This window comes from Eleutherodactylus coqui, chromosome 5, assembly GCF_035609145.1.
Source record: "Eleutherodactylus coqui strain aEleCoq1 chromosome 5, aEleCoq1.hap1, whole genome shotgun sequence".
In the NCBI taxonomy this organism is placed as follows: Eukaryota; Metazoa; Chordata; class Amphibia; order Anura; family Eleutherodactylidae; genus Eleutherodactylus; species Eleutherodactylus coqui.
Window position 1 is genome coordinate 42,541,967 of NC_089841.1, and position 27,082 is coordinate 42,569,048.

The 27,082-nt window shown below is 46.1% G+C and overlaps 1 protein-coding gene across 1 annotated transcript in view; it reads right to left on the reverse strand.

The window, feature by feature from the left end:
- Positions 1-3,120: 3,120 nt before the first annotated feature.
- Positions 3,121-27,082, reverse strand: part of PLCXD3 (phosphatidylinositol specific phospholipase C X domain containing 3) — a 77,440-nt gene continuing 53,478 nt past the window's right edge. The window contains exon 3 of the mRNA XM_066601830.1: positions 3,121-3,725. Coding sequence (XP_066457927.1) covers positions 3,572-3,725 — 154 coding nt within the window. The 3' untranslated portion in view covers positions 3,121-3,571. The remainder of the gene's footprint in view (positions 3,726-27,082) is intronic.

Here is a 27,082-nt window from a genome sequence, read left to right on the forward strand (position 1 = left end):
GGAAGTAATGATACTTTTTATATACAGTTACATCTTTCTTTACTACTGCAGCCTTGTAGATTTTATGCTTGCTCTGGGATTGCCATGGTGACTTCCGTGGCAACCCCAGAGTAAGCAGAGCCAGACTGGGATTTTTGCTAAAATTGACTATTTTTGAAAGTTTTGAGGTGTTTTCAGAACACAATGGGAGTTTGAGAGGTCCCCCAATGATTGATTTATAATGACACGTTTTATATATATAGGTACTTTCTTTACTACTGCAGCCATGTAGACATCAAATGTTTTGTTCATGGCCATCCTGTTATGTGACTTTCACTCTTAGGAATGCAATTTTAGGAGTGGTCATATGATAGAATGTTCTAGCAGAGAAGAGTTCATTTGCTGATGTTACCATGGCAACCCTAGAACAAGCAGAACCAGACCACAAAAGTGGCGGTATTCATGCTAGAATGGAATGTTTCTGAAAGTTTCAAGGACTTTTCAGAACACAATAGGAGTTTGAAATGTCCTCTAATGGTTGATTTTGAAATAATGACACTTTTTATATACAGATAGTTTCTTCACTACGCAGTCATATAGATATTCTGCTCGCTTTGGGGTTGCCATGGTGACTCCAACAGATTAAATGTTCTATGCATAGCCATCTTGTCATGTAGCCTCTACTCTTATGAACACATTCTTAGGAATGGTCACATGACAGAATATCCTGGCGCAGAAAGGTTAATTTGTTGAAATTACTATGGCAACCCCAGAGCAAGCATCATACCTATATGACTGCACCAGTCCTCTAAGAAAAGCAACTTATTTAGCCTCTCCCTTGTTGGAAATAAGTGCTTATAAGGAATAACAAAGCAAGTGGGTTAAGATAAACGTTATGTGTAGTGTCCCTTTAAGTGTCCATAATGATGACATCACAGAAACTCTGGTGAGAGTCTCAGCTCAGATGTCATCCCACTGTGTCACTAAGCTAAATGGTTTGTCCTCATGGCAATTTTTTGTCAAGTAGCTGGAGTATTAGGGGGAGTTTTTATTAATCAGACGCCCTCAGCAGGTTTACGTCACTGTTAATAGGTGGAGACGAAGGATCTCTCTCCCCTTTCTCCACATGCTTTGTCCAGAAAGTTAGGCAAGAACAAGGACTAATGAGGACCCCCAACACACAGTTCTAGCAAACATGGGCTGGTGACACCAGGTCCTCTGGAGTTCTTTAGGCTTTAGTACATAATCTCCATAGTAGTCCGATGGGAATCCCATCAATAGCCTTCTAGGGATCAGGAGGTCTCTGGGCAAGTGCCTGATTTATTGCACCTAATCTGGGACTGGTCCATCACCCCATTTTTTGAGCCTCATTAAGTAAAAATGGCTAAAACCTTCTTGAAGGGGTAGTACAGAATTTCTTTTAAAAGGCGTCTTCCAAAAACATGGTATTGCAGCTCAGCTCCACTGAAGTAAATGCAGTTGACCTGCAGTACCACACACAGCCTGCAGGCAGGTGTGGCGCTGTTTATAGAAAAAAAAACAGCCCTGTTTTTCTAATGCTGGAGAAACACTTAGTCCTATTTTCATCATTCTATACAAGATACATTGTTAAAAAATATAACATGTCAGTGACATCATACATGAGCTTCTTTATGAGCCACGTTGTGACTCGGAGAACAAGCGAGATCGCACACTAAGCATTAGATATATTAGATTAGAAATGAAATGCTCAACATTGTGCAAGAACCATATTAATGTCTGTACAAAGTAGATCCAACAGCAGAAGAAACAAGTAACATGCGGCCTCGTGCACACAGTAACACACACTCAGGTGATGCACACAAAATACACTGTGTTAGTCCAAGGCCGATGATGTCATTGGCTCCGTACGGTATCCTCATTCATGAGGCCAGCACAGTAGCTCCAAAGGGTAGCTGAACATCTGCCACATGGTGCTCAATCGGGGTCACATTTCTATAGGCTACAATGTTGCAACATATCGACCCTGGCAGTCGTTATTAAGCTCCAGCCTCACAGAACGCATGTGCTACATATATAGCAGACACTTCAGTGTACAGAGCTAGTACTGCTCTCAGCTGAAAAATGGATATAATTGTATCAAGTGTAGACAATGCTCTGTGAGCTAAACAGCCCTAACTCCAGACTGATACAATGTACATGTACTGGTTACAATTCTATCCACTTCTCAGCAGAGAGCAGGACTAGCTGTGTACAATGTATCAGTTTAGAGTCAGGGCTGTTTAGCTCACAGAGCATTGTCCACACTGAATACAATTGTATCCATTTCTCAGCTAAGAGCAGGACTAGCTATGTACAATGTATTGGGCAAGTTGCTTAGTTCACAGAGCATTGTGTACATTGGAAAATTCCTTAATCCCCAAAACATATGGAGTAGGACAGACATTTAGCAGAGGGCTATTATGCAATGATTCTGACACATCCTCATGACTATCAGGGCATGACAGGAGTTGTAGTTTTACTACAGCTGGAGAGCTACAGGTTGGAGATATGATGTAGGGTATCTAGATAAATTTATTGGTCTACACAGCCCCCTAATGAATGGGCCATTGAAGTTAATAGGACTTAGCCTGCAATACCAACTCTGGCCACTGTGTAATTTGCGGAGCTGTCTGCTTTCGAAGATCAATACACTGAGACACGGAAGGAATATCTGATCGCTGGGGATCCTGCTGATCTGCTATTAATGACCTATCCTGAAGGAAGTAGTCAGTTGTGATTGACCAAAAGAGCTTTTTAGTGAGTGCAAATTTACCCCATGGTCTTCGACAGATGCTGTACATTAAAGAGGTCTTATCATTTTAGCATATAGCCCAATCAACTACTTTTTTGCAGCATTGTTGCACAAAATGGAGTTTAAGAGGGAAGGGCCTATGCAAATGAGCTCCAAAATGGGTGTTTCTGGGAGATTATGTGGTCTGTGCAGGGCAGATCTGCATCAGGGTGTATCCAATTGTATGTGGAGGAGTAAGACGCTACTACACTCACCATAAACTAAAGATCTAAGGTAAAAGCATATAAAAGTATATAAAAAATGAGCACAATCACTTCTGAAAAACATCATCAAAAAGTTGCGAGATTCTATGTGACAAGTAAAGTCGTTAAATAAAGTCCAAAAACGGCAACTCAATTATACTTTGGTTTAAAAGATAAAATCTCACGAAGCAACATAAATATAAGTGACCCCTCTTCTCTGGGATGACGCTGTACAGGAGAAACACGGAAGCTTTCTTCCAAACACAGCGCCATATATGTCCGTGTGGTTGCATCTGGTATTGCAGCTCAGCCTCATGAATGTGAATAAGGCTGCAGTACCACACACAACCTCTGGACAGGGGTGGTGCTGTTTGGAAGAAAAACTAAATTTTTTATACAGCTTTAACTGGATAAGATGATGAATGAAACGACTTTCATTTCACTTCGGGATAACGGACCCAAGCGACATGGATAGTGAGAATTAGTAGGAAGAGTTCCGTGTGGGACAATAAAACATCGCTAAGACAATTACACTGCAGCATTTCTTGTGTTTTGGAGAAGGTTTCTTGCTTGTGCATCAAGTGGCATTGTCTTCTTCATCCAGCAGGTAATTTAGCCGGATGACGGTACTGATAAAGTCACCTAATTCTACAAAATCTGCCGTTACGATATTGATGCCGCTTTCACCCGGCTTCTGCGTCCGCACCCACTGCATCATAGAAGGGAGAGCGCTGCAGAGGAGACAAAAACGACAGAGATGACATCAGTAATAATAATGACATCAGTAATAATAATGACATCACTAATAATAATGACATCACTAATAATAATGACATCACTAATAACACTACATCAATAGTCCTTCCATCACAGGAGGTGATAGGTGCTGGATTATCAGATATTCTGGATTACCAGCTTCTAGGCAACTACAGTAGACAGAATTTACTTGCAAAGGGAGGAAAAAATAAAATGTGGATTGCATGACTCAAACCAAATGCATTATGTGTTTTGGACGTTTTTTGCAATTTCCTATAAACAAGCAACAGCTATAAAAAATCCTGCGCCATTTTTCGGAGCGCTCTATTGGACATTGTGAGATATTATCTACATAATATTTCCTGAGTTCCAGATGAGTTCTTTTTCCTGTTCCATTACGCAGTGTTTCATGCATGTCCTTGCGTATTTGCGCACCATCTATTGACTTCAATGGGGAATATGCAGAAAAATAGAACATACGGAAATGTGATCAAACACACTGAAATCAATGTGATCTATTCTCAGCGTATTGCGGGCGCAAATTTTGGTGCCACTATATGGAAAAAAGGGAAGATGGAAAGAACAATATATGTAAGGGTGGTTTCACGCCTGCATTGGGAGTTCCGTCTTCCTGCTCCATTTGGGGAGCAAGGAAGGGGAATCCCCCTAGCCAAACGGCTCCGTCTTATGACGGAACCCAACAATGCCGAATGAACCCAATTGGTTATAATGGGGTCCGTTTAGTTTCTGCTCAGCTGTCTGGCATTTTATCAGACGCTTTTCTGGTACTTTCTGCCGAATCTGCGTTAGAACATCCGACCGGATGTTCCAACGCAGACATGAGACCGCCCTTACACAGCATTTGATAGAAGAGAATAAACCCCACACAGAAAAAAAATCAGTACATAGCTGACAAGAGTCCGCTGCCTCACCAAACACCACAGGCAGGACAATAACCAGCGCCCATGTGGAGGCGGACCCAGAATAAATACACTTCCATTATGGCTGATTGGTTGGCAAGGGGAAACACCTCCCTGTCGGCCAATCAGTCCATACACCACAGAAGATGTTATAGTAAGGTTGCAAAGAAGAGCACATTATACACAGAGCCCACTAAGGAATTTCCAACAGATGATGTCTAGGGGACCTTCTCCAGAAACAGGTAGAAGGCTCTCATCGGAGCCTAGCACTGAATCACTTGCTGCATGCCCTGAAGACATGGTCAGGTGGGCCCAGGGCTGATATCTTGACATAATCCCAACTACACTACCTGATTGCGGCAGGCAAGCTGCAACATACTGATAACCTATCCTCAGGATAATATAGGTCATCAATCATTGATTGCCAGGCTATGCGGAAACACAGCTCCATACACCCTGCAGTGGCTTCAGGTGGTATTGCAGGCAGAGTTCCCATTTTGGGCCACTGAAATGCATATGGAGCTGTATGCTTCCTGCAATGCATCGGCTCTGTACACTAACACAGCGGCCCAATACTCTAGGTGTCGGACCCCTGCCAATCAATAGTTCAGTCCTGGAAAACCCCCTTGCCTGGAGCTATGACCAACACTAGCATGCTATAGACAATGCAAACAGGTCTTGCTCCGTGTAACTTTTGTTGGCACCTCCCCCTATATGCTGCCGTGTGATACAGTATAGAAATAACCATACCATACTAACTATAAGTAAATACAGCATATACCTCCTATACTATATGCACATACAGCACTAGCTGAAATGATGCAAAAATGAATTTCTCCACTTCTTATGACATGACTGCATTTGTAGTTTCCTCTAATCGCCCGCACTCCGCAGAGCTCATGCCATAAGAGGCTTTTATTTTTGCAGCCAATTCCAAAAGTATAAAATCCTGCGGAGAACAGAATTATTGGAGCCGAAATCGCGAGCCCCATGAGAACGCCGCTAAATACATTCCAGCCAACGTTTCGTAACCTCTATAGAGACTCTCCACGCTCTTCTCTGCGGGAGACACCTCAGTAATCTGCGCCATTGCTGACTGAATATGTTATGGGTAAGAAAAACACAAAAAATAACCAAACCGTAAGATTTCCCCGCTGCTGCTCAGCCAGAAGTGCGTCTGAGATATGGACGGCGCTCAGTCCTTGCACATGTAAATACCCTTATCAATAGTCCCCTGTGGGAGAAGAGCAGGGCAGGATATAGGCTGGAGAAGGCAATCTAATGTATATGGGGCAGACTGAATATACTACTAGGGGAAACAAGAATCGCGCATGTTGTATTTTGACACAATCCTTGTGGGTAGGTGGAGCCTAAAAGGACCCTAAAACTCTTTCCTTATTCATCTTGCATTGCAATGGTATCCCAAGCCTTTATCCTGCTCAAGGAGAAGTGTAAAATGGCAACAGGCATGGAAAGTGCCAATACACAAGATACCCATCACATATTTGAACCCTTGATACTTGTCTGAAGTAACAGAGTAATAGTGTCCCTAGTAGTGCCCCCCGTAATGGCTCCCAACAGCAATAGTGACCCCCTTAAAGGCCCCCAGTAGTAATAGTGACGCCCTTAATGGCCTCAGTAGTAACAGTGACCCTTTTAATGGCCCCCAGACGTAATAATGACCCTCTTAATGGCCTCAGTAGTAATACTGACCTCCAAAGTGGCACCAGTAGTAATAGCGACCCTCATAACAGTCCTAGTTGTAATAGTGTCCGCCATAGTGGGCTCAGTAGCAATTGTGTTCCCATAGTGGCCCCACTGGTAGTAATGCCTCTGTAGTGGCCCCAGTAGTGGACCTCGGCAGCATCCCAATAAACACTGAACTAACCCCCTCCATAGCTCACTTCTGGCAGCCACCACCTTTGTAATCAGTCTCTGACTCCTGACTTCCTCCCTGGCGTTCGTGCTTCATGCAGGAGCATTCACACCGAGGGGAGAGGTCAGGAGTCACAGATTGATCCCAACATTGGAGGCCACCAGAAGGGAGCTGCGGAGGGAGGGAGTTTTGTGCTTATTGCAGCTAGCAATTATTTTTTCCTGGCTATTATTATGGCCGGTAAACAATAAAAACCAGTCGGAAGGCAACCTACTGCCAGCCCTTCGAGGTCCTTCAGGCTGCCACCTGAGGCAGCAATCTCGGATTGCCTCATGGAAGGGACGCCCCTACTTGAGTTCTTTCATGTCCTGATTTACTTCCATCCAAAACTTGCTTGCACATTTCTGCAAACTTGCAGTATCACATGTGGTTGTAAACCATCGCTCTGCCGATCTGAGTTCTGCACAGTGTAGACACTTTGCTAGGCGGTATATAATGCCCAAACATTGCAGAGCTCAGCCATAGGGATGTGTCTGTCAGCACAATGCTGACTTATCCCAAGTATCAAGAAGCAGAATTGTGACTGCCGCTGTGGACTATGATACATGATGTAATTCAAGAATGCTACAAAATATACATTATTATGCCAAAACTTTCACAATGACACAAATGTCTATATAGATTGTAACTATGCTATAGTATAACAGGTTTAGAACACAGTTGTACATGTTCTTGGAGGTCTAGTCTAAAAGTTGACATCAAGGCAGATCAGCCATCCTTAAACAATCAATCTGCTACATGGAGGATCCAGAAGTCTATAGGGGACTCTCTCAATCCTCAATTCTGGATCTTGGGTAAATCCTGGCTACATAAACTAGAATAAAAAGAGTTATTACATGGTGCACTGCAAAGAGTAAACAATGGCTGGTCTGCCACCTAGTGGTACATAGCAAGAAGGCATTTCTATAAAATCCCTGCACATGGTGGCCATGGTTTGGGTCTTGCATTGCTTTGGTAGATTCATACACCTTCTTTCTCTACCAAACATCTCTTGATAGGACAATAAAAAATGGTAAAAAATATTGCAAAACATAAATAAAGACCTAACCCAATATCGGTGGGAAGAAGGCAGTTAAAGAGGTATCCCCATATAAGTATGATAACATGGTGATCATTGGGCTCCAGCAGATGTCCCTTCGGTGACTATTCTAGACACCTGCTGTGCAGAAACTGAAAAACAGCATCATTCAAGTGAATGAGAATATTTTCTGCTATAGAAACCCAGGAAACTGCAGTGTGCAGCTCTGTAGTTCAAGCCCATACACTGAAATGGCTCATTGTGGTGGTCCCGGTCCCAGTAGGGTGGCAGGTCCCCACTGATCAGGTATTTATGACTTATCCTGAGGATAGATTGTCAGTTTCCAGACCTGGAAAACCCCTTTAACTAGCTGTCGCGGCTTGTCAGTCGCAGCATGGTGGGCTCAACACAGGTAAAGGCCTGTTGCCTTGTTATGCAGGTCAAGGGTTAATGCACCATGTGCAGAGTCTGCTGGTGCTGTCTGCCTTTGCCGAATGGATGCAGGCTGTATTAGTCTTGCTTGGGAGTAGGGTGGAGGTGTGGTTTTCTATTCACTCTGACAGTTTTTCAGGTGCAGAGTGGTTATATATTCTCACCCCTCCTGGTGAGCAGTGCTGCTTATTCCGTTCCATAGTGGAGATCTTGGAGTTTGGAGCTCTGCTGTGCTGGGTGTTTTTCTACTTGTAGATAAGTCGCTGCGGGTTCCTTTTAAGTTGTATTCTTGCTTTTCATTTCTGTTTTGCTTTGCTGTTCGGTTCATCTCTCCAGGGGTTCCTTCAGGGACAGTCAGGGCCCAGGATGAAGACCATGGGGCTGTCTCTATCGAGACAAATACTCCGCTTCTAGGCAGGAACCCTTCACCTCCCCTGCTCAGTTAGGGCCAGGCTTCCTTTTCCCTGGAGTGGTGCTACCATTCAGCATAGCTTGGTGTACAGCTATTTTCTACCGTATGTACGTTCCCTGTCGCCGTGCTGAGTGTTGTACTCTGGTCTCGCACGGGCCTTACAGCTGGGTTACGTACTTTAGTTGTGGTGCACACTGTAATAGTCTTTCAGCTACTGTAGTGCTTATCATCACCCTGCATCCGTGCTGAGCGAGGTGCTCGTGTGCTGCACGGACGTGACACTAGCATATCAGCAGTCCATTCCAAGGATCGGTGGAGGTCTTGGCTGCTGTGTAGATGGGAGAGGGTGTGTGCTGTTGTAGTAGATAGGAGTGGGGCAGCGCTGCTACAGTTGATGGTCGTGGGGTTGTACTGTCACAGTAGATAGAAATCGTGCTGCTGCATTGTATGGTAATGTGGATTGTGCTGCTAAATTAGAGGGGAGCGAGGTCAGTCCTGCAGCAGATAGGAGTCGGAGGTGTGCTGCTGCAGTAGAGGGAAGTGTGGAGTGTGCTGCTGCAGGAGATGGAAGTAGAAGGTGTGCTGCTGCAAGAGGTGGAAGGAGAGGGTGCACTGCTGCAGGAGATGGAAGTGTGGAGTGTGTTGCTGCAGGAGATGGAAGTAGAAGGTATACTGCTGCAGTAGATAGGAGTGAGTAGTGCAATACTGCAGTGGATGGCAGTGTACTGCTGCAAGAGGTAGGAGTGAGAAGGATATGAAACTCGGGGGGGGGGGGATATTGATACTACTAGGACAGAAGGGGGAAATTCAATGAGAACAATGTAGGGCCAATCTCCAAGACCTCTTCATCACTGGGCAGTTTGTGAGCACAATGGGTTTGCATACCAAATGGTGGTAGGGTCCCGTGTTTTCAAATCCTCCCCTGATTGTGTAGGGACATTGCTTTTCCCTCACAGACATAAAACCCCTATTGTCTATACACAGGCATCTTTGTCTACATTCAGATAGAATTTGGAAGCCAAAAAAGCTTAAAATAAACTTTTCAGATGAAGAAACCTAATTACAGCCACTAAATGTCAGACAACATGAACCTGTTGCATGTAGTAATTCCGGAGACTCTGGGAGCTCCTATTGTTGGTTCATTTATAATTATTTCGGAAGCCGCCGCTGTATTGATGATTCCTCTTGGCTATTACTGACTAATGCAGGATGCCAGAGATCTGCACTAAAACAAAGAGATATTGTCTAGGGCTGCTACATGGGCATCTCCTATAAAAGTGCAGGCAATGTATCATTGCATGACTAGGGAGACGGACCATTCGGTAATCTGGAAAAACTGGTTATTGTGAAAGTATTAAGATGATCTGTGTTACACTTGTTATTCAAGGGGTTAATATAGCTTAGTCTGAAGCTCTTAAGCCTTGTCCATGGCCACGATGGAGTATTGCTAGCGGTATTCCTCCGCGAGGGAGGAGGTGGGAGCACTAAAAGGTCCCCGCGATGAGCTTATATTAATGATAGGCTCACAGCGGAGAATCGCGGCAAATCGCAGCAAGCCACAATTTTAATCACGCGAGCACAAAATCGCTATGATTTTCCGCTCGTGTGCGGTAGGCTGCGCTTTCCATAGTTATCCTATGGAAAGCGTGTCATGCGAGCTTCGCATGCAATTTATCACCGCGGATCTCGCAATGACACCTTGCCCGTGGACAGCCAGACTTAGGGTGGCTTCACACGAGTGTGTTTTTGTGAGTACATAAGGGCGCACCCATGTACATGCAAAAACACGCATGAATGCAGGTCTGTGCATTGTTTTCAATGAAGCCACGGCTGCTGCCGGCGGCTCCATTGAAAACAATGGTCTGCCGGCTCCCTGCATTGTTTTTCAGGGAAGGGCTTCACATATAAGCCCTTCCCTGAAAAACAAAGATTTAATTGTAAAAAAAAATAACTAAAAAATAAACTTACCCTCTGCCGCTGCCGTGAGCCCTGCGGTGATGCAGAACACATCTGCCACATGCGGCAGATGTTTCCTTCATCCCCGCTAGTAAAAAGAATCCCCTGCTGCTACATCTGCCACCTCTGTGACAGATGCAGCAGAGGAATTCTTCAATTCTGTACCGCAACTGTCACACATGACAGCTGTGGTAGAGGATTCTGCTGCTGGCACCCGTCAATGTATTTCAGGGAAGGGCTTTAAATATAAGCCAGTAAAAAACAAAAAAAATACTCACCTCTCTTCAGCTGCTAGGGCTCAGCTGCGTCTTCTCCTGCTGTTCCCTGCACTGTAGTGCTGATCTATCAGCAGCCAGGGATTAAAATCACTGCCTGCTGAAAGAGCTGATTATGATTGGCTGAGGTGCTCAGCCAATCACAGGCAGCTCTCGCCGAATTAATGACGGGCGAGAGCTGCCTGTGATTGGCTGAAGACCTCTGCCAATCACATTCAGCTCTTTCAGCAGGTGGGAATTTTAAATCCCCACCTGCTGATAGATCAGTACTACAGAGCAGGGGACAGCAAGACAAGATGTGGCTGAGCCTCGGCAGCTGAAGCAAGGTGAGTATCTATTTGTTTCTGTTGTTTACAGCACTTTTACAGGATTTTCAGGGAAGGGCTTATATTTAAAGGCCTTCCCTGAAATCAATTGAAGAGGTGCCAGCAGCAGAATCCTCTACCACAGCTGACATGTGTGACAGCTGCGGTACAGAATGGAAGAATTCCTCTGCTGCATTTGTCACAGATGTGGCAGATGTAGCAGCAGGGAATTCTTTTTACTAGTGGGGATGAAGGAAACATCTGCCGCATGTGGCAGATGTGTTCTGCCTCCCCGCGGGGGACACGGCAGCAGCGGAGGGTAAGTTTATTTTTCACTTATTTTTTTTTTACACTAAAATTTTTGTTTTTCAGGGAAGGGCTTATATGTAAAGCCTTTCCATAAAAAACAATTCAGGGAGCCGGCAGACCATTGTTTTCAATGGAGCCGCCGGCAGCAGTCGCGGCTCCATTGAAAACAATGCGTGCATTCCCTATGGTGCACGCATGTCCTATCTTTGCAGGTACACGCCTGTAAAGCACGGACATGTGCACACACCATAGGAAATGCATTGGGGCTAATGGACATGTGTTTTTGTGTGTGCGTATGCACGCTCGTCTAAAGCCATTCTAAAGCAGCACAAATCTGACTGAGGTATTAGTAGTGGGGAAGTTTGACTGTTTCCTGAAGACCATATTTAGTCATTGTAAGCACATGTCAAATTATTATATATTTATTCTTCAGCACTAAAGCTTTGTAATGATTTGCTACTTTTAGGGAGTTGTCTCCTGTGATTGGACACTAAATCTTTCTTTGTTCTACTTTGAACTATTAATAAAGTTAACACTGAATTGGTCCCCTCAGAAAGAGGACAGTGGTGACTTCTCATAGTTGATGTCTCTTGTTCTTTCTCTGATGTTCATCATTAATTAATTTGAACACATGTTGCTGCAAGAGGTGGGAGTAGGGAAGATGTGCTGCTGTAGAAAGTGGGAGTAGGAAGGGAGGAAGTGGTGCTGCAAGAGATTGGAGTGGGGAGGATGTGCTGCTGCAATAGCGAGAAATTGGGAGGAAGTGTTATTGCAAGAAGTGGAAGTGCGAGGAAGTGCTGCTGCAAGAGGTGGGAGTAGAGAGAATGTGCTGCTGTTGAAAGTGGGAGTAGGAAGTAGTGCTGCAAGAGATTGAAGTGGGAAGGATGTGCTGCTGCAATAGCGAGAAATTGGGAGGAAGTGCTATTGCAAGAAGTGGAAGTGTGAGGAAATGCTGCTGCAAGAGGTGGGAGTAGATAACTAGGCAATGGCAAACATCCCCCCCCCCCCCCCTCCCCTGCATAAACAGCCTGCCAAGAAAATATTACGATGTGACGTCACCTCAGGAGTCAGTTGTGACTCGGTACTTGCACCAGGGGCCTTTTACCTTACATTATACCAAAAAGGGGCAAAATGATTAAGGGCTTTTTCAGATGGCCGTGTGTTTATCATATTTTGCGCCCGTGATTTCAATGGTTCCGTTCTCGCTAGCATGATTCTCGCCCATTAATATTACGAGCAAGAAAAGATAACACTTGCTCTATCGTTCTTGCAAATACTTTTTATACGTACGAGAAAGATAGGCCAGGACCTAACTTCCTGCTTTTTTTAACATTTTTACCGGCACGCAGTAGCGCAAAATTTAAACGGTAAAAAAGAAAAATAATTTTACTTGGTTCGTGCACTAATGCGCTCCACAGCGGTGAGCATATTTGCGAATACGCCAATTTGTTTTAGCCCTAATACTGTTGCAGACCTGCTAACATTTTTCAATGGATTATCATGCAAAACGGCAGGGCTTATATAAAATATCATTAAAAGTAGACGTTCCCTCGCCGTCCCAGGACAATAATCTGAGGGGCGCTTTCAGCACGTCGCGTTTCCTAGACGCTTTATGTGCCAGAGTTCTGCCCCATTTTGCTTATGTTCACACGGCATATTTTAGCACATGTTTTAGTATGTATTCGCACCATTATAATACGCGCCCCATTAGTTTGTAATGGGAAACCATTTCCCAGTCTTGATTACGTGTTTTTTCTCCATACGTATTTAATATATTCATCACAGGAAAAAAGAAGTGAAATGTCCCTACTTTTTTCGTTTCACGTTATACGGGCTTTCCAATGATATGGGACTTCAAAATGCACGTCAAAATACGTGTTGCGAGGTTTGGATGTGTATTTTGAGGCGTATCTGCTCTTAAAATGAGAGGATGCGTATTTTGGATTTTATTACACTGTGCAAATATACCCTAAATCTCAGTTGGTGCCGTGAACAGCAGTTATGAGGTGGCATAAGGAAGAGGGACCTGTCTGGTATGTTTGGCGCATATTTTACGCCCTTTCAATTACGCCGTATGAACAGGTTGAGTTCAGCATGAGCCATTTTGATATATTTGGCGCGCCATTTTCCCTCTTTCGTAAAATAATAACGCAACACTGTATGTGATAAATGTCCCCATCTGCCACCGGACGCGCACCGTCCTCGCGCTAATACGTTTTTACAGTCTGAGCAATTTTTCAACAAAATTAGCTTGTATCTTGTAATAAAAATCTTTTCCTGGCTGACATGGTTGCCGCCGGGGCGCAGCGTCCACATGCAGAGCGGCCCGAGCTACCAAGTAACCGCGCTGCTTTCCTAATGACTTCTTCTCTACTACAGATAAGTCACCCGAGTGGATAAAACGTGTGCCGCATGTAGAAGAGGCCTCGCACTGACCCTACTAAAAATACCCCATTACCGGGAAGCCCGGCGCTTTCTTTTTAAATTAACTCTGTGAAGACAGGTCAGTAGCGAGTAAACCTCCGGTAACCGCGCGGCCAGTCAGGATGATGAGAGAGGTAATCAGGCGACAGTAATTGCGCGGACGTGTAACACATACATAATAGCCGCGGAGAGTCCGCACAACAAGCCTCAAAATAATTGCTCATCAGTCGCATAATTCATCTCCCCCGTTCAGACGCTCGCAATTCTTCTATTATCGGAGGGCGAAGCCTCGAGACGCTGATGTATTCAGATTGTGCTTGTCTGATCCCTTCAGCGTCTGGAAGGATGAAGTAGACTGGGTTAATCCAGATAGAGTAGAGACGGCAACGAGTCCATCAGAGATGCGCAAAGGATTTTTTTTTATAGTAAAATTAGTAATAATGACCGTTGTGCGAAAAAATCTGAAAACCGCGGTCGTCACTTCATTCACTTGTCAGGAAGAATTAAACTACAAAAGGTGGACGCAGAGTTCTTGCCAGGTCACATGTTCTATAGGTGGAGGGGGACATATATGTGTTTCAGGGGGCTCATATAAAGACTCACTGATCCGCCAAGCTTTTATCTACAATGGTTCCAGCTTCTAAGCGTATGTTCACATGGCAGAATTTCACATGAATTCCGCTTCTAAAATCTGCATTAAAGAGACGTGGATTCACAGTGATCCATATACGGAATCTGCCCTGTCGATGGGCAAAATGCACATGCGGAAATTCGAAATGAAGACGATGAAGGAACTAAAAAGAAGTGGCATGTCTCCTCTTGATGCACAAACGCACGTCAAAATTTCGCATGCGGATTTTAGAGGCGGAATTCACATGGAATTTCTCCACGGTGAATTCCGCCATGTGAACACACCCTCAGGGGTTAAAAAAGAGAAAAATCCATTTACCATTATTAGCAGATGAGTTAGAGCGCTCCTTCTATACCAAGTATGTTCTATAATCTATATCATGTATGTTCTGTACCAAGTATGCTGTATACCATGTTCTTTCTATACTATGTATGTTCTGTACCACATGCCCTCTATATCACCTCCTGACCATCCACTTGTGTGAATGAGCCCTAAATGTTACCTCTCCTTAACATGGCCATGGAGCTTTTTGCACTATGATGATGTTTCTCCCATTCTACCTCTTTAGCTTCCTACCTCGGAGGGCAGCTAGACTGCCCGGGTAGGGCTGGTAGAGTTGCTGAAAAGAGCGGTGTGGATGTGCGTGCCGGGGTTCAGAATCCAAGATGGCACCTGCTCCTTGTGCTGGCGTTACCCCCTCTGGCAAGCGCTGGCTGGGTCTTCCAGGGAAAGTGGAGATTCGGTCCTTCTGCATCCGGACTACATCACGGGCCACATAAAATAAGATGTCGGTCCGGATTCAGCCTGAGGGACTTGAGTTTAACACATATGGCCTAAATTATTGCCGTCCTGCAGTCCTTCCTCCACGGTTCCTTCTCTCTGTCTTCTCACCCCCTGGTGTTACCTCTTCCTCTCTCATCCCTACAGAATAGGGGTCTTCTGAACCTCATTCCAGAAGGTAAATTGAGTAGGTGAGAAGCAAATACATAGGGGATTTAGGTGGGGAGTGAATATATAGGGGGTTGCACGTTGTATACTATGTGCACTCTATACCATGCACGTTCCCTATCATATGTGTTCTCTAACAGGTACGCTCTATGCCATGCCCTTTTTGTACCATGTACCTTCTGTACCATGTGTGCTGTATCGAAAGGCATAACTTGAAGCTTCTGGGCCCCAATGCAAAACCTGTAACAGGGCCCCCAACTATAATGCTTTATTCATAGTACTGGGCTCCCTATATGGAGAAGAGAGGCCTTATGGGCCCCCTAAGGCTCCTGGGCCCGGGTGCAACTGCATCCCCTATAATTACGCCAGTGTGCTCTGTACCATGTGTGCTCTGTACCATGTGTGCTCTGCACCATATGCACTCTGCACCATGCCCCTTTTGTACCAGGCACCTTCTGTACCATGTGTGCTCTGTACAGAGGCGTAACTTGAAGCTTCTGGGCCCCGATGCAAAATCTGTAACAGAGCCCCCAACTATAATGCTTTTTTCTTAGTACTGGGCTCCCAATATAGAGAAGAGAGGCCTTAGGGGCCCCCTAAGGCTCCTGGACCCGGGTGCAACCGCATCCCCTGCACCCCCTATAGTTACACCCCTGGCTCTGTACCTTGTGTGCTCTGTACCATATGTGCTCTGTACCACGCCCCTTTTGTACCAGGCACCTTCGTTACCATGTGTGCTCTATACCATGTGTGCTCTGTACCATATGCACTCTGCACCATATGCGCTCAGCACCATGCCCCTTTTGTACCACCTTTTGTACCATGTGTGCTCTGCACCATATACGATCGCACCATGCCCCTTTTGTACCAGGCATCTTCTGTACCATGTGTGCTCTATACCATGTGTGCTCTGTACCATATGCGCTCTGCACCATGCCCCTTTTGTACCAGGCACCTTTTGTACCATGTGTGCTCTGCACCATATACGATCTGCACCATGCCCCTTTTGTACCAGGCATCTTCTGTACCATGTGTGCTCTGTACCATGCCCCTTCTTTCCCCTTCACATTCTGTACCGTGCAGTAAGAACAGATTCTGCTTAGCAGCTCAGTCACTTCTATTACTGCGTTCAGCTGATTAGCAGTCGCGCGGCGAGCACATCCCGTACCGGACAATTACTTCTTGGTTTTTTCTTTTCCTGGAAGTGTCAGACTAATGGTGTCGCCGTGTTCAGCCGCCTTCACACATAGGTTTCTAGTTTTTTTATTCAGCATTTTATTTTTTTTATAGCGAACCCTACGGAAAAGGTCCAGAAAAGCCAACCCTATCCACAGAATGATTCTGATCTGAATACGCCCTGAACCCAAAACCGCATCAAAAAGGATTAAGGAAAAACTGCACTACAAATAATGTGTTGTTGGTCCTGAGTTTTCTAACTCCGTACGGACATGCAGCTAACATAAGGACGCACCAAAAATCTCTGCGGTAGAAAAACAAAAGCGCAGTATTTTGGCACAAAAAAACTACATGGCACAACCTTCAGACGTTGCAGGTGAGGAGCAGTAAAACCGCACCAAAAACCGTATCAGGAAAACGACATCTGTTTTACTGCTGTTCTAAGCCGGTTTTTACAGTAACTGCATCGAAAATCCATGGCGATTCACAGCCAACCAGCATGCAGTTCATCCGGAGTTGTTTTAGCTGCACTTCAGCTGCTACATCTAAGTTACAAAAAAGCAGTAGGAAAAGGGGAAACAAAACAAAAATTTCTAAAAATTTGCCCAAGAAAAATGAAAATAAATTCCAAAAACTTCTAAAATCCCAGACACACAACAGGGGCGGTTCCTGGCTCAGCACATTGCTCCAGTATAATATACAACATGCCTAATCCTTCAAGATGACTTTTTGTGAAATTTTGTGCTCTGGAATTAGAGGTTTTCCATAAAAAAGTAGCACCATAATAAATATCAGAAAGAAGTCATATATTAAAAGGGTTTTCCAGGCACAAATACCATTGATTACCTAACCTCAGGATGGGTCATTAATCAGCCGGGAACCCAGCCAATCAGCTGAGCGGGCTCATGCTGTCTGCGCCGCTTTACACAAAGTGGAAGCTGCTGCTCCGGCCCCTTGTGTAGTGGTTGGCGTTTGTAATTGTATGCTGGGGTCTCATTTAAGTCAATGGGAGTTGTCCATGCAGTTACAAGCGCCGGCCAGTCCTGCCCCAGTGTGTAGTTGCGCTGACAGCATGCAACTGCTCAGCTGATTGGTTGGGTTCCCAAGCGACAGACACCGGCCAATCAACTACAGATGACCCATCCTTGAGGATAGGTCATCAATGGTATTTGTGCCTGGAAGACCCCTTTAATGGACAGTTTAGATAAGGGGGGTACCTGCGATGCCCATTGTTTCTGTGTCCAATGGAGGAACAACCACCACCTCACCAAAAACCACCACCTTGTCAACCGAAGGAAAAAAACACACAAGCTACATATGTTGGAGAAGACAATGTCTTGCGGCTGACACCACACTTGATATCCAACAAATACACTGGATACATTGGGAAGCCTGATGCTAATGTGGCTCCCATGGTACATACTGTTCGGGCCTCCACTTGCCACCCAGCCTCCCACCGAGGTTAATCACATTGGGCCTCAGCCTGCCGACTGAATGCCATATGCATCATCCAGCGTAAGTTGCCCAGCTAGCTTGTTAGCTGGCTTACCTTCAGCCCCCCAGGACCTCACCTGAGTGGCTCGGCAGCAATGTAGGCCAGCCCGCTTCCTGCTGGCTCCATCCTTGACTTCTGGCTCTTAGCATCGGCACCTTGAAGACCACCTGAATATCTGTCTTTCAGAAAGCTGGGTGGTTGAGCAATACAGGTGCCATCAGGGGTATAAGGACTCCGATCACATGGGGGGCATAGGGGATTGCCGGCATTATCTGAATATATGGGTGCACTATTACCATATAGAGGCATGGGGCATGATAACGGCTCTATTGTTGTATGGAGCACTAATACTACATGGGGTCATTATTACTGTATGGGACACAAAGGGGGCATTCTGGCTGTAAAGGGGAACACTGAAGGCACTATTAGTGTATGGGAGCAAAATGGGGGCACTATTACTGTATAGGGACACAAAAGGGGCATTTATTTTTGCATGAGGCACAGCAAGGCATGTGAGCTGACGAGGAGAACAATGGAGGCACTATTAGTGTATGGGGACAAAACGTGGGCACTATTACTATATGGGGGCACTAAGGGTGCATTCTTACTGCATGTGATCAAAATGTGGGCACTATAGCTGTTGAGGGAAACACTGGAGGCACTATTAGTGTATGGGGACAAAACGTGGGCACTATTACTATATGGAGGCATTAAGGGTGCATTCTTACTGCATGTGATCAAAATGTGGGCACTATAGCTGTTGAGGGAAACACTGGAGGCACTATTAGTGTATGGGGACAAAACGTGGGCACTATTACTATATGGAGGCACTAAGGGTGCATTCTTACTGCATGTGATCAAAATGTGGGCACTATAGTGTTGAGGGAAACACTGGAGGCACTATTAGTATATGAGGTAACAATGGGGCACTATTACCATATGGGGTCACTATTACCTTATGCAGGACTAAAGGAGCATTCTTGTTGGCTGTATAGGGGCACAATGGATGCACTACATCTATAGGGAGAAGACTAGAGGCACTATTAGTGTATTTGGGCACAATTGGGGCACTATTACAGTATGAGGTTACAATTGGTGCTATTACAGTATGGGAGCACTATTACTGTGTTGGGGGAACTAAAGGGAACTGGAGGCATTGGTGTATTTGGACACAATGGGGGCACTATTACTGCAGGGTGGCACAAGGGCTGAAGAGCCCGGGTCCATAATTTGCCCTGGGCCCATTAGACTCTTGTTATGCTTCTTTACAGCTGGTTTAGGGGTTGTCACCTAGCCTTAAAAGAACTCCATATGCTGAATCTACCTATTTCCATAACACTTTATATGCTAATTGCTGTTTTTGCAGTACTGTCTTGTGTGACCGGTCTTTTATAGGAGGCTCTGCAGATTATTATTTTCTGGTAATTTGCTATTTGGTGGAAACATATGGATTTCACACCACGCAGGTTTTAATTTGCTTGTACAGCGACTAGGATCTGTTTTCTGCGATGGCAGCCGAGGGAAAACAGGACGCATATTAAAAATACAAAAAACAAAGTTGCACAGCATTAATGAGTCAACACAAACGAAGGCAACAGGTGAGACATGAACCTGCATTATAGCCGGGTGTGAAGAGCTGCGGGTCTGTCCTGTATTTACTATGATGGCAGCAGAATAACATTTTCACAGCCGTCATCGTGGTCATGGAAACAACGGGGATTTTTCTTTATTCCCCCAGAATTCCATAATTCATGAGCAGAATTTTGCTGACAACAGACATGATATTTGCAGCGGAGCTGTCACTGCGCAGAACACATGATTAACAGAATATTCTCAAAACAACATAATGGGTGCCGACAGATGGAATTACCTTCACTTACTGCAGATATTCTTCTATGATATTCTTGAGAGTTGTGTGGTGATTAGATGAACGGTCTTGTCACCAGAGGCCCTAAAAGTGGTTCCCCCCTAGGCCTATAAGAGGCTCTCGGAGGCTCCTCGTGTGTAGTGACCTCTTCTTCCACTTGTTGGCCACTAGACGCCTCTACGACGCAGAGAAGAGATTTTACCCCGTTACCAGAGTCTGAGAGGGGCGCATTATTGGGATGTGAGAAGCTGGACGGTCGTATCAATTAATTGTCCTCCACCAGCCGTTCTGATCAGACTGTTAGGAGGTGTTGGGACCAGTGGATGTGTGAGGGCACACAAGGTGACTGGGCTCAGGACCCAACGACAGACCACCAGTAGAGAGGAGCATCTGACCAGACTGTTAGGGGGTGTTGGGACCAGTGGATGTGTGAGGGCACACAAGGTGACCGGGCTCAGGACCCCCCGACAGACCACCAGCAGAGAGGAGCGTCTGACCAGACTGTTAGGGGGTGTTGGGACCAGTGGATGTGTGAGGGCACACAAGGTGACCGGGCTCAGGACCCCCCGACAGACCACCAGTAGAGAGGAGCGTCTGACCAGACTGTTAGGAGGTGTTGGGACCAGTGGATGTGTGAGGGCAAACAAGGTGACCGGGCTCAGGACCTCCGACAGACCACCAGTAGAGAGGAGCATCTGACCAGACTGTTAGGGGGTGTTGGGACCAGTGGATGTGTGAGGGCACAGAAGGTGACCGGGCTCAGGACCCCCGACAGACCACCAGTAGAGAGGAGTGTCTGATCGTCCAATAATAACTAGAAATTCCAACTATTCTGTTGTCCGCCATCCAGAAACAGGGGGCGCCAATGTTACACTCCTGTGTCTGTCAGAACCATTTCCAGGCACTTGGCTGAAGGACATTTGGTCTCACAGCGATGAACCCAGGTTTAGTTTGGGCACTGACGACGGCTGCGTTCGTGTCTGGAGACCTCGGGGTGAGCGCCTCAATCCTGCCTTTGCTGTGGAGCGGCACACTGCCCCCTGCTGGTGTGATGGTCTCGGGGGCCATCACATATGACAGCTGGTCACCCCTAGTAGTGGTACGAGGGACAATGACAGCTCAGTAATACGTTCAGGACATCCTGCAGCCACATGTGTTCCTCTCATGGCGGCTTCCAGCAGGATAATGCTTGGCCGCACACATGGGGGTTACAGGAAGCCCCCACAACATTGTGAGAAATAAATGGTTGGACAGCACACATTGTAGTTTTTTGAATACTCATAAAATTTATTTGGACTGTCCAGATGTTCACATTAGGCAACGTTTCGGGCTCAACGCCCTTTATCAAGCATGTGAAAAAACTTGAAATATTAGGAGATATTAATTACAAAATTCAGTCTGGATTGGGCTAACATCCAAAAGTGAGTCAGACAGTCAATATGGTATGAAGAGGGGAGCTCAGTCGCCAGCTTGATAAAGGGCGTTGAGCCTGAAATGTTGCCTAATATGAACATCAGGACTGTCCAAATAAATTTTATGAGCATTCAAAAAAACTACATTGTGCGCTGTCCAACCGTTTATTTCTGATACCAATAGAGTCTGGGGCGGAGGGACTCTGAGGAACTGAGGCTGATGGAAAAACCTGGCAGATAATAGCAAGCTATAGCAGACAAGATGACAGAAGCAGGAGACCAACCGAGGCAGACTAGCTAGCACACTGAGGGAAACCAATAACTGGCAGTGATTGCAAGTCACTGCCCAACATTTAAACAAAAGCCTCCGCCCAGGAGTGGAGAGAGGGAGACAGCCAACTCCCAACAGATCATAATGAAAGGGAGCTCGTGCACGGCAGCTGCACTCACAGGTGCGCGCACCACCAGCACCACGCCGGCCAGGCACCCACGCCCCCAGCAGCCGCACAACAAGCCGGAGGGACGCGCCCCGACCGCGGGACCCCGCACACCGCCGCCTTGGAAGTACCAGCAACCGCCGCATGGTAACACTGGCCTGAGGAAGCTGCCATTCCGGCACCGAAACATGCTGCCCTTCTCAATAAAGTATTTTACAATTAACCTGCTCTCCTTGACATCCATCGTTTTGCTCTGTGTCAGTGCGTCCTTTGTGCATATTGGGGTGCGTTCACATGTCCCTGATTTGTTACAGATTCTGTTGCAGATTTTGATGCAGATCTGCCCCTTCAATTTGAAAGGATGAAACCTGCTGCAGATCGGCACCAAAATCCACTACAAATCTGCAGCACAGATGTGAACGCACCCATAACACGTTCCTGGAAAGCCTTCCAGGTTGTAGGAGCCTTTATAGGATTCCTGGTAATATATTATACTCTCCAGGATCCTCCTGCCAAATCCTGACTTGGCATAAAGTCCTTCAACGAATCACTCTGTGAAATGTCGCCTTTTGTTTAGCTACATTGGTACTTTTGGAACAAATACATGAGCGTGGCTGGTACGCGGCGTCCAGGAACCCTATAAATAACACTATGGAAACACGCAGTCCTGACACTTGTTCTCCGCTGGAGACGATGCAGGAATACATCACTTCTTCATGTACATAAAGGGCCTCCAGCCAAAATGAGGAAATTGCAGACAATAAGAGCGGGTTAGAAGTTGGGTACTTGTGCCGTCATCAGCGAGGCTTCTAAGATGGACAGTAAGGTGGGCACAAATGTATGCACTTGTCTCTATCTATGACTCTACTGTTATATACCTCGCCCATTGATTTACATTGTATAAACATATAGAAGTAGTTTACATTTTTCTTCTTGTATTACAAAGTGTCACTGACTTCAAATTTCAAAAATGCATACAGATGTATTGCCAATCCACCCCAGAATGCCCACAGAACCACCAATGGGTATACTTACATGAGCTCCATTCCCAGTTAGTGGGTATGTTACTGGTACAAGGGCAGGTGGTACATAATGATATCCATTCCAAGTACTTTTGCTGCATTGCTGGGAATGGGGTACACGGCCAAGGTCATTACCACTACGGTAAGGATATCTTGATACATATATAGAATAGGTAAAGAAACAATTGTATCCAGTGTGGACAATGCTTTGTAAGCTAAACAGCCCAGACTCCAGACTGATACATTGTAGCAAAGTAGCAGAGAGATTTGTGCACCTGCTGATGTGTTTAGCTCACAGAGCATTGTCTAGGCTGGATACAATTGTATCTACTTCACAGCTGATAGCAGCACTAGCTATGTACAATGTATCAGTCTGGAGTCTGGGCTGTTTAGCTCACAGAGCATTGTTGTTACCATGCGGCGGGTGCTGGTCCTCCCAGGGCGGCGGTGTGTGGGGTCCCACCGTCGGGGCGTGTCCCCCTGGCTTGTTGTCCGGCTGCCGGGGCGTGGGTACCTGGCCAGTGCGGTGTGGGTCGCGCGTAGCGCCATGCGGGAGCGCACCTGTGAGTGCAGCTGCTGTGCGCAAGCTCCCTTTCATTATGATCTGTTGGGAGTGGGCAGTCTCCCAAACGTCATATCAGTCTCTGGCCAAACGTCATATCAGGCCGTCCAAATCCCCTGCCGGAGCAGGTCTCTTCTTTGTAGAGAAGAAGGATGGGACATTGAGGCCTTGTGTGGATTTTCAGGCTTTGAATAAAATTACAGTGAAGAACCAGTGCTCCTTGCCCCTGATTCCTGATTTATTTAATTAGGTGGTAGGGGCCCACTGATTTTTCCAAATTGGACTTAAGGGAGCGTACAATTTAATTCACATGCGAGAGAGAGATGAGTGGAAAACCGCGTTCAACACCCCATTAGGACATTTTGAATGTCTGGTCATGTCCTTCGGACTTTGTAATGCCCCCGCTGTGTTCCAGGGATTTATGAACGCGGTCCTCCACGACTTCCTGGGGGTATTTTTGGTCGTATATCTTGATGAGATTCTGGTGTACTCACTAGACTGGGACTCACATGTGAGGCTGGTTCTGACCCGTTTGTGTGAGTACCAACTTTTTATCAAGTTGGAGAAATGCATTTTTGGTACTAAACAAGTGTCTTTCCTTGGTTATGTGATTTCACCCACGGAGATTCAAATGGAGTCTGATAAAGTGGCAGCAATCTCCTAATGGGTTAGACCAGATAATCTGAAAGCTCTCCAGCGGTTTTTAGGTTTCGCAAATTTCTACCGTAGATTCATTAAGAATTATTCTGTTATTGCTCAACCCCTGACCGATCTTACCAAGAAGGGGGCCGACTTAGTAAGATGGTCACCAGAGGCCCTAGAGGCTTTTAGTCATCTCAAAAGGACGTTTACTGCTTCCCCGGTGCTAGTACAGCCTGACGCGAGGCGACCGTTCTTTATTGAGGTTGATGCGTCTGAGGTGGGAGCGGGGGCTGTATTGTCTCAGGAAGTCAGCGGGAGATCTCGGTATAGTCCATGAGCGTTCTTCTCGCGGAAGTTCAGTTCGGCGGAACGTAACTATGACGTGGGTAATCGTGAATTATTGGCGATTAAGTAGTCTCTAGAAGAGTGGTGTCACCATCTTGAGGGGGTAAGGCATCCCATTATCATGTATACTAATTATAAAAACTTGGTATATCTCGCCAATGCTAAGAGACTCACAGCTCGTCAGCCCAGGTGAGTGTTGTTTTTCGCCAGGTTTAACTTCGTCGTTACATACAGTATATTCCAGGGGAGAAGAACATGAAGGCGGACGCCCTCTCACGGAGTTTCAGTTCGCCAGAAAGTGAGACAGTGGCTCCAGAGAATATCTTGGCACCTGGGGTGGTGGTGGCAGCTGTAGAATCTGATCTCGTTCCTAATCTACAAAATTGTCAGCAGAACGCTCCTTTGGGGGTGCCGGGGGGCAGATGGTTTGTGCCAGAGACCTTGCATCTCAGAGTCATTGAAGAGTCTCATTCATCTGTTCTCGCAGGCCATCCGGGAGTTCAGGAGACTCTGGATCTTTGTACTTGACACTACTGGTGGCCAGGCATGTCTCAGGAGATCCATGACTTTGTTAAGGGATGCTCTGTCTGTGCACGCGGTTAAAGTTGTCGTCCGGAGGGGCCTCTGAGACCATTACCAGTGACTTCTCATCTGGGGTCGCATTTATCGGTAGATTTTATCACCGAGTCTCAGAAGTTCACCACTATCCTAGTTGTTGTAGACCGTTTCTCAAAGATGGCACATTTCGTGGCGTTAAAGAAGCTACCTACTGCGATAGAATTTTCTAAGATTTTTGTAAAAGAAATCATTCGTCTACATGGGGTTCCCGAGAACATTGTATCTGATCGCGGGGTTCAGTTTGTTGCGCAATTCTGGCGAGCCTTCTGTAGAAACCTGGGAACGTCGCTTTCCTTCTCCTCAGCATTGCACCCGCAAACTAATGGTCAGACTGAGCGGACGAACCAGGATTTAGTGCAATATTTACGGTTGTTTGCTAGCGAAAAGGCTCATCAGTGGGCAGAGTTCCTGCCGTTGGCAGAGTTTGCGCTAAACAACCGTACTTGTTGTTCCACTGGGGTATCTCCATTTCTTTGTGTATACGGTCAGCATCCTCGCTTCCTTACAGCTATTTCTACTCCGTCTGCCTGTCCTGCAGTTGATGTTGCCACAGATGCGCTGCAGGGGGTATGGAAAGAAGTACAGAAGAACCTGAAAGCAACGGGGGCTCGTATGCAGTTGCGTAGTGGGAGGAGTCTGTCTGTATCTGAACCTTACAGGGCGGGACAGAAGGTGTATTTGTCTTCTAGAAATCTCAAATTGAGGGTTCCGTCTTTGAAGCTGGCACCGCGTTACGTAGGTCCCTTTGTAATCATGCGTATAGTAAACCCGCTTGCTTATGAACTTGATTTGCCAGCTACATGGAGGGTTCATAGGGCGTTTCATAAGTCATTATTGAAACCTTTTGTCCCTTTGGTGAGGCCACGCGCAACTGTGAGTGCAGCTGCCGTGCACGAGCTCCCTTTCATTATGATCTGTTGGGAGTGGGCTGTCTCCCTCCCTCTGCCCCTGGGTGGAGGCTTTTGTTTAAAGCTCTGGCAGGGACTTGCAGTCACTGCCAGTTATTGGTTTCCCTCAGTGTACTAGCTAGTAGGTCTCCTGCCTCTATCAGCTTGTCTGCTATAGTTGCTACCCTCTGCCAGGTTTTTCCATCTGCCTCGGTTCTGATTAGTTTTTTCCTGTTGGTTGCTTTTCATCTGCCTTTTCTGTCAGTATTCTACCCTTCCATCAGGTACGCCAGTGTCCCTCCTCGGTCCCTAGTATGAGTAGGGACTGCCGCCCAGTTGCCCGCCTGGGGTTAGCCAGGAGTGGAGAGGCAAGCAGGCAGAGACAGGGGTTGTGGGTGGGATCTAGGGCAACCCAGGCTGGCGTATCAAGGGTAGTATACCGTAACAATTGTCTACACTGGATACAATTGTATCCACTTCTCAGCTGAGAGCAGGACTAGCTATGTACAATGTATCAGTCTGGAGTCCAGGCTGTTTAGCTCACAGAGCATTGTCTACACTGGATACAACTGTATCCACTTCTCAGCTGAGAGCAGGACCAGCTATGTACAATGTATCAGTCTGGAGTCTGGGCTGTTTAGCTCACAGAGCATTGTCTACACTAGATATAATTATATCCACTTCTCAGCTGAGAGCAGTACTAGCTATGTACAATGTATTAGTCTGGAGTCCGGGCTGTTTAGCTCACAGAGCATTGTCTACACTGGATACAATTGTATCTACTTCACAGCTGAGAGCAGGACTAGCTGTGTACAATGTATCAGTCTGGAGTCCGGGCTGTTTAGCTCACAGAGCATTGTCTACACTGGATACAATTGTATCTACTTCACAGCTGAGAGCAGGACTAGCTATGTAAGATGTATCAGTCTGGAGTCCGGGCTGTTTAGCAGAAAATACCGCAGCATTTCCACAACCAATACAGAGTTGATGGTGCGGATTTTGACTTGAAATTAGCTGCACTTTTGTAGCTGATTTCAGAAGATGCCGCATCCTCCCTCACCTCTAAAGGCTCTGCGCTCTCTGTGCTTCCTTCACTGGGCACCCGGCGGCTTCTAGTGAGCACAGTGCTGCTGGATAGGTAACAAGGATGTGAATTCTATGCGATTTCCGCCTATAAAATCAATGTCTTTGGGCAAAATCCATAGGTGCAACTTTGACGCAGAAATTCTTGTTTCTGTGCGTTACCAAATCAAAAGGTGACAATTCGCTACTTTTTTGCTTTCATGTCATTACCGTTTCGAAA